General features: G+C 49.3%; 1 protein-coding gene across 1 annotated transcript in view; it reads right to left on the bottom strand.

Annotated features, from left to right (window-relative positions):
* Positions 1-16,739, bottom strand: part of LOC143962361 (uncharacterized) — a 99,432-nt gene that overhangs the window by 24,560 nt on the left and 58,133 nt on the right. Inside the window, exon 5 of the mRNA XM_077471654.1 lies at positions 16,282-16,439. Coding sequence (XP_077327780.1) covers positions 16,282-16,439 — 158 coding nt within the window. The remainder of the gene's footprint in view (positions 1-16,281; positions 16,440-16,739) is intronic.

Raw genomic sequence — 16,739 nt, 5'->3', positions numbered from 1 at the left:
GGCTGTCCTGCTAATCCATAAAACATGGAGCTTGGTGGTGGTGCACCTGATGCTGCTGATGGAGATGGGAGGTACAGGAGAGAAGGGAGGTGAAAAGGTTAAAAAAAAAAAAAATGTTAAAATCCCCCCACTATTAATCAGCTGCTGCTGTCCACTTCATTCATTTATTTTGTCGATTGATAAAGTACTCATTTCCTACCCTTCTTTCAACTTTTACAACAATGTTGTACTTTTATTACATTGCAGCTGATTGGTTGTAACCCTAAAATCCTTTATCTGGCAAGAACACATTCTCCAAATGTTTGGTTAAATAGATGCCTCTAAATACCCTTTTCCAGTGATCTTCAGGCCGCTCTGCTACTACAATTCAGGGCTACAGCAGAAGAACTGTAAACTATTGACACCACAAAGTCATAGGCCCTTAACCTGAGGTCTCTGTTCGGTTATACTGGGTCTTGCTGAAAGTCATATCGATGGTGGGGCCAGTCATTTTTTTGGAGGATGTTAGGGAGTACAACTATGGGAGTATTGATTTGTAAAGGGGTTTTAATGGCAACTACTGTATCCCTAGAAATCTCCTGTAGCATGCCTGAAGTCTGACCACCTAGCATAGTATGTCCCTTGCTCTCTGACCATCTCCTGCAGCATGTCCCTGCTCTCTGACCATCTCCTGCAGCATGTCCCTGCTCTCTGACCATCTCCTGCAGCATGTCCCTGCTCTCTGACCATCTCCTGCAGAATGTCCCTGCTCTCTGACCATCTCCTGCAGAATGTCCCTGCTCTCTGGCCATCCCCTGCAGAATGCCCCTGTTCTCTGACCATCCCCTGCAGAATGTCCCTGCTCTCTGACCATCTTCTGCAGCATGTCCCTGCTCTCTGACCATCTCCTGCAGAATGTCCCTGCTCTCTGACCATCCCCTGCAGAATGTCCCTGCTCTCTGACCATCTTCTGCAGAATGTCCCTGCTCTCTGACCATCCCCTGCGGCATGTCCATGCTCTCTGACCATCTGACGAGCAGGCGCTATTGTTTTTTAAAAGTTACGTTTCCTGAGGCCACAGTTGGGCTTCGGGACTATTTCTCTAAATTTCTGGTTTCAGTACCAGTCCAGCTGAGTTCCACTGGGTTCTCCTTGACCGCAGGTGTCGCTGTCACCACAGGCAAGAATAGAAATGCAGTCTAACTGGGTGCATTGAATGCCACTTATCCCTGGGGGGGGGGGGCGGTGGTATTTAAAGTACCGATGCCACAGTGGCGGGAGATTTTCTTCTGTTTGGTTCCGGTGGTCCTCCTGACCCAGCCCTATGGCCCTCCTGGCTTAGGGTGCGGAACTCTGCATCCTGAGTCTCGGGGCCGGCTAGCTCGAGGCGAAGCAACTGCAGGGACAGGCCCGAGTGAATTTCGGGGCCTACTGATCCAAAGGTGGTCCGGGGCCGTCTCATCTGAAGTGAGAGGTCCAGCAAGGTGGGATTCTCTGAAGGAGCCTGGAGGCTTAGTTGAAGGACACAACCTGGAACAACACTCATACGGTATCGCCGGATCGGCTGAGAGAAACTGGTACCGTATGTCAGTTCTTTAAATTTATCCACATCCCTCAGTAACGCTCAAGTGTATCTCAAGTGGCAGAGACTTTGTCGATCACCCCACCGGCTGCTAGGCCTAGTGAGAGGAGGTCTATCCGGGGGTTGTAAAATCCAGTTGTGAAACAGTTTTTATTCTCTGGATTTTCTCTCAAGACTTCCATCTTGCAATCTAAGTGCCTGAGCTCACTCCTAACCCTCTACCCTTTATTGAGAGACTTTTTTGGGTTATTTATTTAGAACAAAACAGAGGATTCAGTGTCAGTTTCCACATTGTTTGGGCCATCTACCACGGGAACCACAAGACGGAGAAGCAAGCAGGTGAGGTAACGGTAAGCCCAAATAAAACTGGCAGCTCCTTCGGGGGTCAGTGCTACATACAGAATATCCTCTGTATCTCATTATCTCCTGTAGCCTGTTTGCATACCTCCCGGCTTTTCAAGATGGAAACGAGGGGCACCTATTAGCAAATGTATTTAGGCATAGGACACACCCCCTGCCATGCCCTCTTAACCACTTCAGCACCAGAAGATTTGGCTGCTCAACGGCCAGGACATTTTTTGCGATTCGGCACTGCGTCTCTTTAACTGACAATTGCGTGGTCGTGAGAAGTTGTACCCAAACAAAATTGATGCCCTTTTTTTCCCCCAAAAATAGAGCTTTCTTTTGGTTGTATTTGATTATATCTGCGTTTTTAATTTTTTGCGCTATAAACAAATAAGAGTGACAATTTTGAAAAAGAACACAATATTTTGTACTTTTTGCTATAATTTTTTTTCCCCAATTTTTTTTTAAAAGCCAATTTTTCTCATTTTAATGATGACATGTTTTTTTTTACATATTTTTGGTAATAAAAATCGCAATAAGCACATATTGATTGGTTTGCGCAAAAGTTATAGCGCCTACAAAATAGGGGATAGATTTATGGCATTTTTATTATTATTTTTTTACTAGTAATGGCAGCGACCTGCGATTTTTATCGTGACTGCGGCATTACGGCAGACACATCGGACACTTTTGACACATTTTTGGGACTATTGACAGTGCTCAGTAATCAGTGCTATAAAAATGCACCGATTACTGTATAAATGTCACTGGCAGGGAAAGGGTTAACAGTAGGGGGGCGATCAAGGGGTTAACCGTGTTACCTGACTGTGTGTTCTAACTGTGGGGGGAGGGGACTGACTATAGGAGATGACGGATCATGGTTCCTAGCTATTAGGAACTCACAATCTGCATCTCCTCTCAGAACAGAACAGGGACGTGTGTGTGTGTACACACACACATCCCTGTTCTGCCTCTCGTGCCCACGATCGTTTGTGGCCAGCGGTCATCCCGACCGCCAGTCACAAGCATAAGCAGTGCAGCGGACACGTGCACACGCCTGTCATCTCGCTTAAAAAAGCTAATGCACAGCTACGACGGCTCGTGGGATCGTGCCGACCTGCTGCAGTGCTTTTATTTTTTTTATTTTTTTACCACTATTATACCTTTATATTGGCTCTTGGAATTTACAAATGCAGCAATTTAGAAATCGGATGAAAGATTTATCGATGGGAAACGCTTTTTGAAAGATTAAAAAAAGTGCATTTTATATACATCTATATGGATCAGAACAAAATGAGGGACAAATGAGGAGGAATGAGGGACAGAGGGACATTGCTCCAAATCAGGGACAGTTGGGTGCTATGCTGTTTGCAGTCTCTGACCATCTCCTGAGATATCTCTGCAGTCTTTAATTATTTCCTGTAGCATGCCTGCCATCCCTGATCAACTCCTGCCGCATGTCCTCTGTATATCATCATCACCCGTAGTAGGTCTCTGGTCGCTGATCATCTTCCCTAATATTTTTGCAGTCTCTGACTATTTCCTTTGGTGCATCAGCAGTCTTTGACCATCTTCTGCAGCACGTTCTCAGTATCTCACTATCTGTTTTATGTCTATAGTGTCTGTCTCACCGTCTCCTATAACAGTGGTTCTCAACCCTGTCCTCAAGTACCCCCAACAGGCCATGTTTGCAGGTTTTCCTTTATCTTGCACAGGTGCTTTAGATCAGAGTCAATGGCTTGGTATTTTGGAAATCCATTTTATCCAAGAGAAATTCCCAAAACATGGCCTGTTGGGGTTCAGGGTTGAGAACCAATGTCCTACAGCAGGTCTCTGGCCATTTCTTTTAGCATGCCCACAGTCTGACCATCTCCTGTAATAAGTCTCTGACCGTCTCCTGTAATACGTCTACAGTCTCTGACTAACTCTTATAATATATCTGTAGTCTCTCACCATTTCTTATAGCATGTCTGCAATCTCTGACCATCTCCTTCAGCAAGCTTGCAATCTCTGACCATCTCTTTTAGCATGCCCGCTGTCTAGCCATCTACTGTAGTATGTCTGCTGTCTCCGACCATCTTCTTTTGTAGGTTTGCAGTCTCTTGTAGGCAGGTGCATTCTGCTTTGTCCACTGTAAGTGAGGTTTGACCGGAGCAGTACTGCAAAGAGGAGAGGAAGTCAGGAGAAACTTGGTCAGCTGCGGCCGGAGGAATTATTTTTTTTGGGGGGGGGGGGGGTGGCAAACAGTATTTTATTCATTAGTTGGTAGCAAGTACCCCATCACTGGTGGCAGCCTCCAGTTCTCTTGTTCCCCGCAGGTCATCATGGCGATGTCGGCGGCGGCTTCCGCTTCCTCCCTCCTCCTCCGCGGCCAATCAGGAGTCTTCTCTTTTTGGCCAATCAGAAAATAGGTCTCGAATGAATCAATCCATTGCATATAGGGGTGGCCTGGAGAGAGGAAGCGGCGCCCAGGCACCCCTAATGGACTAGCTGCCCCTGAACTTGGTTTCTCTATGGTTTCCTCGGCCCCCTGGAGTAGCGTTCTGGCAAGCTACTCTGCATTCAGGTGATCCTGGTGACCATCTTGGGTCAAGCAGAGCCTTTTTTTTTTTTGTAATTCTTTTATTTAATGTCGGAAGAAATAACAGGCACATGGACAACAACAATAGAACATACAGAATTTCACAACATACAGCTTACAGTATCACCCAGGTGGGATATACAGAGAGACCACCCCCAATATAGGCTTAAAATAAACATTCCCGAACCGGGGGCTAGAGTCCCTTCTCAAGACCTCCAACACCAATTAGGCTAACCAATCCCACCCAGGTGGGTAGTAATCATCGCATGGCCATGCATTACAACGAGATGCCCAAAGTTTTGTTGTTTTATAAAGAAAGGGAGAAGGAGGGAGATGGGCGGAGAGCCGGGCCCCAGGCGGACAGAGCATACACTTGTTGGAACTGGTCATTCCCAGGGAGGCCCACAATCCACCGCTGCCCGCCAGGGCTAACCGGCAGGATCTAATCATGAAAGATAAAGGGCTGAGGAAGCGAAACGGTAAAGGGGAAGGGAATTACGAAAGGAAGGGGCTACAGAGGGAGACAGGGAGGAAGGAGGGCCAGGGAGAAAGAGGGGGGATCAGAACAGAGAGACAGACCAAGTAAAAGAAACACAGACAAGGCTCCAGGCGAGCTAAAACGAGGAAGGCTAACAGAAAAGAGCAAAACAGGGACTGTGAGCGCCACCCGACCGCAGTGGGGGGGGGGAAAGGGGGCCGCAGCCAGCAAACAGAGACTCTCTCTCAACGGGCATTTGAAGCTACCACCAGAAGGTACGCCTCAGTGTAGATGAAATGATTTTCAAGGTCTCCAAGTCTCACGAAAGGCCTCCTCCCGATTATGGAGCGTCGCTGTGAGGTCTGCCATATCTCTTAATTCATTTACTTAAGAGAACCATAGGGCCATTGCTGGTGGGTTCTCCGATCTCCAGCACAAAGGGATACAGGCCTTCGCCGCGTTTAGCAGCTGAATAGTAATACTCACCCCCTTTGATTTGGAGATCGGAGAAACACTATGATAGGCCCAGGGGAAGGCCCCATTAGTAAGTTTGGGTGTGCAACCTGCGCAAAAGTGCGTCTCCTGCAAAAATGCTACCAGCGACCCACCCTTGCGGAGGTTCGTCAACAGCTGCGAGCGCTTCTCCGGGGTGTTGAGGCCCCGTACATTCAGGGAGGTGACCCATTCCACCCCACTGGAGACCAACGGTAAAGGAGCTCGCCAATCCCCAACCCACGGGCCCCCCTCACGGCACGGGATCAACCCACAGGAGCCCCAAAAGAGAGAGGGCGGAGAACACGGGGGAAGAGGGGGGAGAGGAAGGAAGATAGGGGAGAAAAGAGGAGAAAAGGGATCACCGAGGGCGGGACAAGAGAAAAGAGGGGGACAGGAAAAAAGAGAGTCTACGGTGATCGCTACTTAAACTTGTAGCCCTACGATTGGGCACACTAGGTGTCCACACCAGGGCCTACCCTAATGGGGGGGGGGGGGGAAAGAACGCTGGGATTCCCGAAGATGGTCAATCGAGAATTCGTGGAGAGATATAAATCAGGAACATTGGAGATGCAGGAGACTAGCCAATGAGAACCAAAAACTGGAAACCTAGAAAACTACATGGCAAACAAAACATTAATACAGAAAAACATAACAGGTGTCAATACTGGCAGAACATATCATATCATAACATAACATAACCGGCCACCCACGACACTGTCCCGGGTCCCCACACTGGGACCGGAGAAAGTGGAGCAGGAGCAACCCATACAGAATATGAGGATTCTCATCATGGTCAGCACGCTGGGGATGATCAGTAGGTCCGCACCCAAAGCATTATCAGTGTGGGGAGGTGACTCTCAAACCTTCAAACAGCGGTAGTAGGGGAGGGGCAAAAGGACCGGAGGGAGGGGCCAGCACCCCGAAACCTGCCGGGTGGGGCCCGAATATGTGAGGGCGAGTAAGGGCACCACAGAAGGACCAAGGGCATCCCCACTGTCGGGCAACGGGGGGGAGGAAAGGACGCAGGGCCCCAGCTATGCCGTGGGCAGGCGGACCTATCCATCCCCCCGCATGGACCCCTTCATCCCTCACCCAGAACACAAACCCCCTCCCCCCCACCACACAGAAGAGCAACCCCATCCCCACCCAAACAACCAGTAGGAGATACATGGGAAAGGACATGCAATATCAGTTACAATAATACCCCACAGTTCATCGTTGACAGAATCCTGGGAACCAAGGAATGTATTAAGTAGCACAGCAATGATGAAGAAAAAGTTCAGCTGCTTACCAACCCCGGACAGGGGCAGGATCAGTCCTCCGAAGCCAGTGGATGTCGTCTAGTGTCCTCTCTGCTGGGCGCACGAGACCGGGGACGGCGCACTCGCTGCGGCCTCGGCAAAGGTGGTCCGAGCGCCTCCTGGGAAAGCAAGTAGTCAAACCAGTTAGGGACTGAAACGGCTGGCCTACCAAGAAACCCAAAGAGGTTCGGTAACTGATCAGGAGAACGAAGAGAAAACTCTGCTCCCCTCCTCCGGACTATTAGATGAAAGGGGTGGCCCCATCGATAAGTAGCTTCGGCCATACGGATCACTTCAAGAAGGGGGCGCAGGAGGCCCCGCAGGGCTCTCGTTTGCCTGGAGACATCCGGGTAGATCCTGATAAGCGCTCCATCAAAATCGATAGGGCCCCGTTCCCAAGCAAGACGTAGGATTTCCTCCTTCACAGTAAAGAAGTGCACTCTGCAAAGTACGTCACGGGGTAGGTCTGCTGCTCCTGGGTCCCTGGACGCTGACGGAGTCACTCTGGGGCCTGGGATCCGATGGACCCGGTCTAGCTCCAGGTCAGTACCTGGGGGCTTCCCAAGGACCTGATTCAGTATGGCCACCACCGTAGTACGTAGGTCAGGTCCCATAGTCGCCTCCGGTATGCCCCGGAGGCGCAGATTGTTCCTCCGACTTCTGTTTTCGCCGTCATCTACACGGAGTTGCATTTCAATCAAGTGTCGCTGCAGGGCTTGCTGCCCGCTCTCGAGGGCGGCCAAGCGGGTTTCCGAGGAAGAGCTGGAGGTCTCCAGTGCGGTAACCCGTTCATCAACAGTGTCCACTTGTTGGCGCAGGTCGTGGAGCTCGCGAGACAGGGCATTGACTATAGAAGCAGCCATCTCCTGCAGGTCCTGCTTGGATGGCAGGCCTGCTACTAAGTCCCGCCAGGGGCCGTCCACCCCAGCCCCCGTGCCCCCCCCTCCTGTTAGACTGCAGGGAATGTCCAGGTTTGGAGAGGCCGGTGAAGCAGGGGTGGGGGCCAGGGAAGAAGATGCTTCGGCCCGAGGGGGGTCCCGGTGGGATGAAACTGCCCCCGCTGCACCACCCATCTCCCGCGGGGTGATATCTTGTGAGGAGGAAAGATGTTGCGGCGCCATCTTGGCCGGTACGACAGGGGAATCGAGCCCATGCTGGCGAAGAAAGTAGTTGCTTATGGCGTGTCCTGACGGTGTCCCCGAGCCCCGCCGGTGCCTGCGCCCTCCTGGCATGTAGTTCCACCACGTCTGGCGAGTTTGCGGCTGGTTCCCTGGCTAGCTCCTGCAGAGCTCCAAACTGCGTTTTTACATGTCCATCTTTAATTCACCTCCCACAGGACGGCTACTGGGCAGGGTGGAATTCACAGTAGGAGGCCGGACCGGCCTCGGAGCTCTCCCGTGGGTGACAGAATCAGGAAAGGCCGGGGATTCACAGGCCTCACTAGGCCGCACTAGGCCGGAGCCTGCCGCGGCCTCCCCGAGCGCCGTACGGGCCCTCGAACGCCACCGGAGTGACCCCCAGCAATGGATGAGTGGCAGGGGGGGTGAAGATGGAGGTCCCCTACCTGCCCGAGCGGCTCAGCGTGGCGGCGATTGGGAGGCCTCGAGGCGGCAAGATGGCGGCGGCCGGCGCCGGTTCTCCTCGCGGCTCCGCGGGATCCGATGGCTCCGGGATCCCCACAATAACCACCCAGGAGGATGCAGCGTAGTGTCCCGGACCCGATGATGTGGGTCTCGGGTGAAAAAAACCCCAGCAGCAATGCGGATGGCGGCGGATTGCTCCGTGTGTTCAGGAGCCAGCCTCAAACACGTCCGCCATGTACGTCCGGCCACGCCCCCCCAAGCAGAGCCTTTTTAAGTGCCTGCCCTCAGTTCTTGGTGGGCATTTCAGAAGTGGCTAGTGTAGGGAGATGTACCCTGTCAAGGACAGCACTAGCGGTAGGGAGAGGTTCCCGAGTAGTAGAGAAAGCATAGGGCCTACGTCTACACTTCTCCAAGCTCCTGATTGAGTCAGACCGGCCACGTCACAACTCCACCTCTCTCGCCAGGCGTTGTCTTCAGCTCGGGTCTTCTACTGCTACTCTCCACTGTATTCACTATAGGTTTGCTGGACGGACGTGCTGACCAGGTTGTTGTGGCTGTTTTGCAAGTTCATCAATATCCTAGTTTTTGCATCTGGGCCTCAGTGTCATTACTAGGGCAGCACTACTCTATACGTAACTTGACCATCTATTGTATGTCTGCTGTCTCTGACCATCTCCTGTAACATGTTTGCTGCCTCTGACCATCTCCTGTAACATGTTTTCCATCTCTGACCATCCCCTGTAACATATTTGTAGTCTCTTAACATCTCCTGTGGCATATTTAAAGTTTCTGGCAGCCTTCTAAAGTAAAGTCTGCAGTCTCTGGGGCGTGGCCAGGCAGCGGATGTAGCTGGACGCACACTCAGACAGCTCCGCCGAATCTCCGTGATATTATCCTGGGAGCCAGCTCTATTCAGCCCGGAGACCCACCGAACGGTACCTATCTACCTCGCTAATCCTGACTGAGCCGCCCAATGCCATCCGGGAGTCAGACAGCCTCCATGAAGCGGCTAAATCCATCCCGCGAGACGGACCGCATGGGCCAAAATGGCGCAGCCTCGCAGCGCTCCGCGAAGGACATCCATAGGGAGGCGGCCGCAAAGCTGTTCTCCAAACCGCTCTCTTCGGACCTGGCAGCCTTCCCCAGCAGGACAGAGGAGCTCAATGGAGGGACATTGGATGCGGATGATACCATGCTGCTGGAGGATTCGCATAACGCCACACTACCCTGGGACACAGTGAGTACGCCAAAAAACGCCTCTGTTGGGCCCTTATCCCAGAGCAGCCCTGACAAAGAGGGGGAACCTACGTTAAGGGACATTTTCACGGCAGTAAACTCCTGTAATGTTTCTATAACAACCCTCACCACTGAGATCAAGGGGGTTAAGGCTGAGATTACTTTGCTGCACCACGATGCGCAGAAGCTTAGGGAGAGGACGTCTGCACTAGACTGGGAGAGTGAGCTCCCTGGAGGATGACATGGCGCCCATGCAGAATGACCTTACATACAACAACCATCAACTCTTGCAACATGCCGCCTGTTTAGATGACATGGAGAATAGAATGAGAAGAAATAATATAAGGGCCATAGGCATCCCGGAAAGCTTTGGGGGGTAAAAACCCGGTGGAGTTTATTGAAAGATGGCTGATCAATGCCTTTGGCAGGGAGGTGTTCTCCCCCATGTTTTCGGTGGAACATGCGCACCGAGTCCCAGCCAGACCACCGCCACAGGGAGCCCCACCTAGACCATTTATTTTCAAACTCCTTAATTATAAAGACAGAGATGTGATTCTCCTCAATGCCAGGATAAAGCCCACCGCCCTGAAAATGTAAAATACCAAGATCTCTCTCTTCCCTGATTTCTCCGCTGATCTCTAAAAGAAACTTGCTAAATTTACAGATGTCAAGCGTCGGCTTCGAGAGCTCGATCTTAAGTATGCTATGTTATACCCCTCTCGATTACGGGTTGAAGCTCTGGGCTCTGTGCAGTTCTTTGATACTCCATCTTTAGCAGTGCAATGGTTGGACTGCGAGGAACAGACTATTCGTGCTGCGCACGCCAGGTGCGGCGCACCCCCATGAGGAATTTATCTTGCATGCCGTCATATGGGTCCCACTGCACTTTCTCTCTCCACTTACATCATGCCAAGGCGGAGGTAACTTGCTATCTGTCTAACTGTGTTTTTGTGTCTGGAAATACGTATAGCTACAGTACAGTTCTTGCTGTTGAGAAGTTTGGGACACTTCGGTGCACTTCCTCTGTTGCCCCCAGGATGGACTGGACAGGATCCCCATCCAGACTCCGGACAGTTATTACGGCCCTGTTGGCCTGTTTTTGGTTAATTTTTTTATTTTTGTCATTTTTGATTTCCTCATCTTTTTCTCCTACCGCAATGCTTGCCTTGACTCCCTCAACACTTGCCTTGACAATGGGGATACCCCCCTCTCACTATGATATTGCTCCATGTCTATTTTTAGGGTTGCTGCTACTGGACTTATTGCACCCTCCTAGGGGCAATTTTCTAACCTGGCCATATCCCACCCTAGGGGGTGGCCTGCACACTATAGGGTCATATGTATACGCTTTGCTTGTAACGATACTCTTTGCTGATTATGTGCTCTTACCCCAATGTCTATAGCAAGAGTGTTGTCCTGGAATGTCCGGGGCCTGAATAACCCAACCAAGCACTTGGCGGTGCTTCAGATGGTCAGGCGCTTGAATGGTGATGTGGTGTGCCTACAGGAGACTCACCTCCCCCAACCATCACTCCAGGGTTGGCGAGGAGACAGTTTAGCCATCAATATCATGCTACCTGCTTGGTGTACTCAAGGGGGGTGAATATCCTGGTTAAAAGTGGCACACAATTCTCCCCGCTGGATACCAAAATCGACCCAGAGGGCCGCTATATTTTTTTATTATGCTCCCTTTTTGGGACTAAATGTATTATTGTGGGGTTGTACATTCCTCCTCCATTCTCGGTCATCCTCCTTAACTTACTGGCGGACTATATGTCCCACTTCCCGGGTGTACCCTTATTGGTGGTAGGGGATTTTAACAATTACCTTGACGTAGTGCAGGACAAATTGGGTGTCGGGGGAGGGGTTGGGCCCCAGATCAAACAATGGGCTAAGCCGTTTGCACGCCTTCTCCAAGAGATGGGCCTCATGGATGTGTGGAGGATGCATAACCCCGAGGCTAGGGTGTTTTCCCGTCAATCAGCCTCTGTGGGGGGTTTATCTCGCATTGATATGGGATTGGGGAATGAAAGTATGTTACCTTTGATTGTCTCCTCGGAATATCATGCCAGACGCATCTCTGACCATTCTCCGCTCTCTGTGGACATTGGCCTGGGAGCGGTTAGGAAGGGGGGCTCCTGGAAGCTGAATCCATTCTGGCTGTCCCTCTTACCACACCCAGACCAGATACAGTCTCTCCTGGCCTCTTTTTTTCAACAGAATATAGGTTCCACAGATTTACCTATTGTCTGGGAGGCAGCCAAGGCATACCTCCACGGACAATTTATAAAGGACATTTCTTACATTAAGTCCAAAACTAAGGAATGGGAAAATTCAGTATTGGCAGAGGCACAGAGAGCAGAAGCACTTTATGTAGCTGACCCCAATGACACCACCAAGAGAGGGTGGTTATCTTCCCAGTCTCTACTTAAAGACCTAACCCTACAACTAGCAGAAAATAAAAGGTTCTTTCTGAAACAAGCTCATTACGAGGAAGGCGAGAATACGGGTCATATGTTAGCTCTGGTGGCCAAGTCACAACAGCCAGCATCTCACATAGTTGCGGTTAGGGACAAGCAAGGGAATCTTTGCTGCTCTACACAGGCCATTATGAATACGTTCAAACTGTTTTTTCAGGAGGTTTATACATCCAAAGTGCACCCCTCTAAGCCCTTGTACACACGGTCAGAGAATCTGTCGGAATGAGTCTTATCGGACCGTGTCGTCAGATAATTTGACTGTGTGTGGTATGCATCGGACTGATTCCGTCCGAATCTCCGTCCGACCCAATTTTCCAACATGTTGGAAATATTTCCCGACCAACTGGGCCGGACGGACCTAATCCGATCATGTGTAGAGCATTTTGATCGGACCAAGTGCCACGCATGCTCAGATCAAATTCCTACATCAAAGCTATTGGCTACTAGCCTGAATGTAGTCCCATCGTAACGAAATTACGTCATCATGTTCTGAAAGATCGGATTTTTCGCCAACTTGGCCCGACCGTGTGTATGCAACAGTTTCGGACACAATCCGTCGGACTAAATCCGACAGGCAAAATCCGACGGATTTGGTTGGCAAAATCTCCGACCGTGTGTACGTGGGCTAAGGAGGATATTTGTCGTTTTTTAGACAGATATCCCATACCCTGTTTATCTGGAAAGGATACTACCTTGCTGAATGCTCCGCTGACGGAGGAGGAATTATTAGAGGCCCTAGCTCATGTACAAAATGGGAAGGCTCCAGGAGCCGATGGCTTGCCTTCAGAGGTCTACAAACGTTATACCCTGTAGTTGATCCCTATCCTTCTTCAGGTTTATAATAGTGCTTTTGAAACTGGTTCACTACCCGCCTCTATGAGTGAGGCTTTAGTGGTGGTCCTGTTGAAACCTGGGAAGGATGCTCTGTCTCCAGATGCCTACCGTCCTATCTCGCTGCTTACGTTTGACGTTAAGCTGTTGGCCAGAGTGCTGGCTAATAGGTTGGCCAAATGTATCCAAACAGTAATACACAGAGACCAGTCTGGGTTCATCCCAACCAGGTCAACTGCTCAAAATCTACGCAGACTATTCCTCAATTTACAAATCCCTGTCGATAATCCGGGCCATTCTCTCCTTAGACGCGGCCAAAGCGTTTGACAGCGTTGAATGGCCATACCTCTGGGAAACGCTGGTGAGGTTTGGGGTAGGTCCCTCGTTTTTAAAATGGGTCCAATTACTCTACCATGCCCCGACAGCGAGAATGAGAATTAATGGTGATGTTTTGGATCCCTTTAATCTTTTTAGAGGCCCACGACAGGGATGCCCTTTGTCACCCCTGTTTGCTCTCGCTCTTGAACCTCTAGCTATACACATCAGAGCCTCTCAGGACATAGTAGGGTTCCGTCTGGGCCTTAGGCAAGACTCAGTCTCGCTGTATGCAGACGACACGCTGATTTACCTTGGGGACACCGACCACTCACTGAAAAATGTGATGCGTTTAATTGCAGATTTCGGAGAGCTGTCGGGATTTAGTATTAACCGGAACAAATCTGTGCTCCTTCCCTTGGACCCCTTACCGCAACCTCTTCCTGACTGTGCCAAGGATATCCTTACGGTGGATGAATTCCGTTATCTAGGCATACAGGTGAAGGTGGACCCAAACCAATACCTGGCTTTGAATTTGGTTCCTTTACTTCGCAAATTTAGAGAGAAATGCGCTGCTTGGGTGAAGCTCCCTCTGTCGGTGGCCGGGAGAGCGAACCTGATTAAAATGGTGTGGGCTCCACAACTCTTGTACGTCTTCCATAACTCCCCCGTATGGATACCTCATAAATGGTTCATGCAAATAGATGCTCAATTTTCGAGAACTGATTTGGGAAAAAAAAAAAATCGGCAAGAATTAGTTTGCACTCACTGCAATTAGCGAAAGACCAAGGCGGTCTGGCAGTCCTGCATGCCCGATACTACTTTGTGGCTTCCCAACTTCAACACTTGGGTGGGTGGGGGGAACTGGATGTTGCGGACCCCATTAGATCCCTACTGGTCCCACAAGCCTCGACGCTTACAGTGCTGCCTCACCTGGATGCAGGCCTAACTCATGTAGAGCGATCTATCCCCACAATAAGGTTACTGCACAACCTATGGACTTATGTTAGAACCATTCTGAAGGTGAGGGGAGCTTGTCCCTTCACCCTCATATGGCGTAATAAATATTATAAGGAATTACGCAAACTTACAAGTTTTGGCCAGTGGGAGGCAGCGGGGGTGCACTTTATTGCGCAGTTCTTTGGAGGTACAGAGCTCAAATCCTTTGCAGAACTACAGGAGGAGTTCCCAATTAACAGGACACAGTTTTATCAATATATGCAGCTCTGGCATGCAGTGCACAGCGAGCTCCGGCTATCATCTCTGGCGATAGTGCCACATCCCCTGATGAATGATGTGTTGTTATCAGGAGACAGAAAGGGCATGATCTCGAGAATATATGCTAGATTACAACACATGACGCCTCTAAACTGCCCTGTAGGCGGGGGTGGGAGCAGGATCTGGGCCCCATTGACGGAGAACAGTGGGAATTATGTCTGACATCGGCCCCAGTAGTGTCAGTTTCCACTTTGCACAGGTTATCGCACTTATTTTTGTTGCATCAAGCATACAGGACTCCTTCCAAGTTATATAAATGGGGGCTGCGTGATTCCCCATTATGCCCACAATGTAGCAGAGAAGAGGGCGACCTTTTACACATGATGTGGAAATGGCCAAAATTATTCAGATATTGGCAGTACGTATTAACGACTATATCCCAGGTATATCAAATTCCGATTTTACGGGATCCGGTGGTGTGTCTGTTGGGCGCACTGGAGATCCCCTCTCTCTCGCCCAGTGGCCACACCGCGGTTCTACGATTACTTTACCTATAACGCAAAGCTATTGCGAGGTTCTGGATAACTCCGAAAATCCCAAAAGGGAAAGGCTGGGTCGCAATGGTGAATGCTATGCTTATACGTGAAAAACGTACTTATCAACATAGAAACGTTCTTAAAAAATGTTATGTGCTGTGGCAACCCTGGCTGGACACACCTGGATTGGCTCCCACTCAGCTGATTATGGATAGACTTCTGCAGATACTGTATGATGGGCCGGTGCACAGATTATGTGAGGGTAACCCAGTTATCTGAGACATAGCTGTATCTATATCTAGAGGATCATGGCATACAATTAACAGGTCATAATGAGTACGATGAGGAAGTTAATTTTTTTTTTTGTTGTTTCTTTTTTTTTTGGGCTCGGTTAAACCAAATGCAGACCTAGAATGCTGGACCACATAATGGTCACATCTGCCCTGATAGGGAAAGGTATAAAAATCTGCTAACCCACTGGTTTTCGATACATATGGCAGCATGACTACTATGCTCAGGTACATGCTTTGCATATATACACGCTAATCTGGTTGATACGATAGTAGGTTACATGTTATATGCTACTTATAGTGATCATTGTTCATACCATATTTGTAACAACATGAATATGCCTATGTATGTAATGTTTTTGGATGTGCCAATAAACATCTTTCTGATTTAAAAAAAAGTCTGCAGTCTCTGAACATCTCCTGCAGCATTGCTGAAGTCTGACAGTTTTCTAATAATGCATACATTGAATTGCCCATTGGTGATTTCCGAGGCCACACTTTAATCCCTCTATACCAGCCTCTCTCAACCTTTTCAACACAGAGGACCCTTGAAATAGTTCTCCAGTCTCGGGGAACCCCTGCTAAAAATTTGAAGTCTACAACTCATGATACATCAGTATGATGGTCAGTGGGAAGAATGGTCCTTACACTTGTGGTCATTGGGAAGAATGACCTCCTTACAAATGCTGAAGGAACCCCTAGCAACCTCGAGAGGAACCCTGGTTGAGAATCACTGGTCTATACTGACAAAGTTGACCACCACTCAAGTGTGTCAGGAATGTTTCACTAGAAAGAGGGCAGTGCTGGAACCAGAGAAAACACTGGTGCATTTATGGAAGCTCACCCTGAGATGATACGAATACCAACATTGGTTACATTGATACATACCCAACATAGAAATCAGACCATCTGATAATTATATGTCCCCTTAAAGAAACTTAAAGAACCTTCTCATGTTCTTTAAGTTTTAATGAGGAATGAACTCAGCTGATTTATAAAGTTAGGAAGCTGCATGGAAACAGAATACTTACATAAGTTTGCCCTCTACAGCAGTTACCATTGGAGTTCAGGTAAAGGGAAACCACGTCCCTCTGGAATGGATTACGAAAACGTAAGTTCAGTGAAGGTCCACAGCACTCCGACTTCCGCCATGCAGTGAACAGATCCTGCCCGTTCTTGGTCTGAAAAACTGAATGAGGTTTAAAGGTCAATGGTTTCTAAAGAGTTCCTCTAAAAAAAAAAGACAGAAGACAGATACTATACTGGGAGCCTTATGTACTAAATATGATCTTCCATTGCCGAGAAGGATGAGAAGTCTTCACTAGACTCAGCCAATGACATCCTTCTTGCCTACTCTGCATCTGCCCCCTACACACATGGTGGTAGGTTAATGGTGTCTGAATTAAGTTGCACTGTATATACCTGTTACACGTCAACTAATAAACCATTTTTAGGTATCATATTTAAGTCTAGGTTCACATCTATGCGG

This window comes from Lithobates pipiens, unplaced genomic scaffold, assembly GCF_037356315.1.
Source record: "Lithobates pipiens isolate NorthernLeopardFrog02 unplaced genomic scaffold, aLitPip1_a1.2 Scaffold_8, whole genome shotgun sequence".
NCBI lineage: Eukaryota > Metazoa > Chordata > Amphibia > Anura > Ranidae > Lithobates > Lithobates pipiens.
Note: the sequence above shows the minus strand (reverse complement) of the source record. Positions and strands in the feature narration are given on the sequence as shown.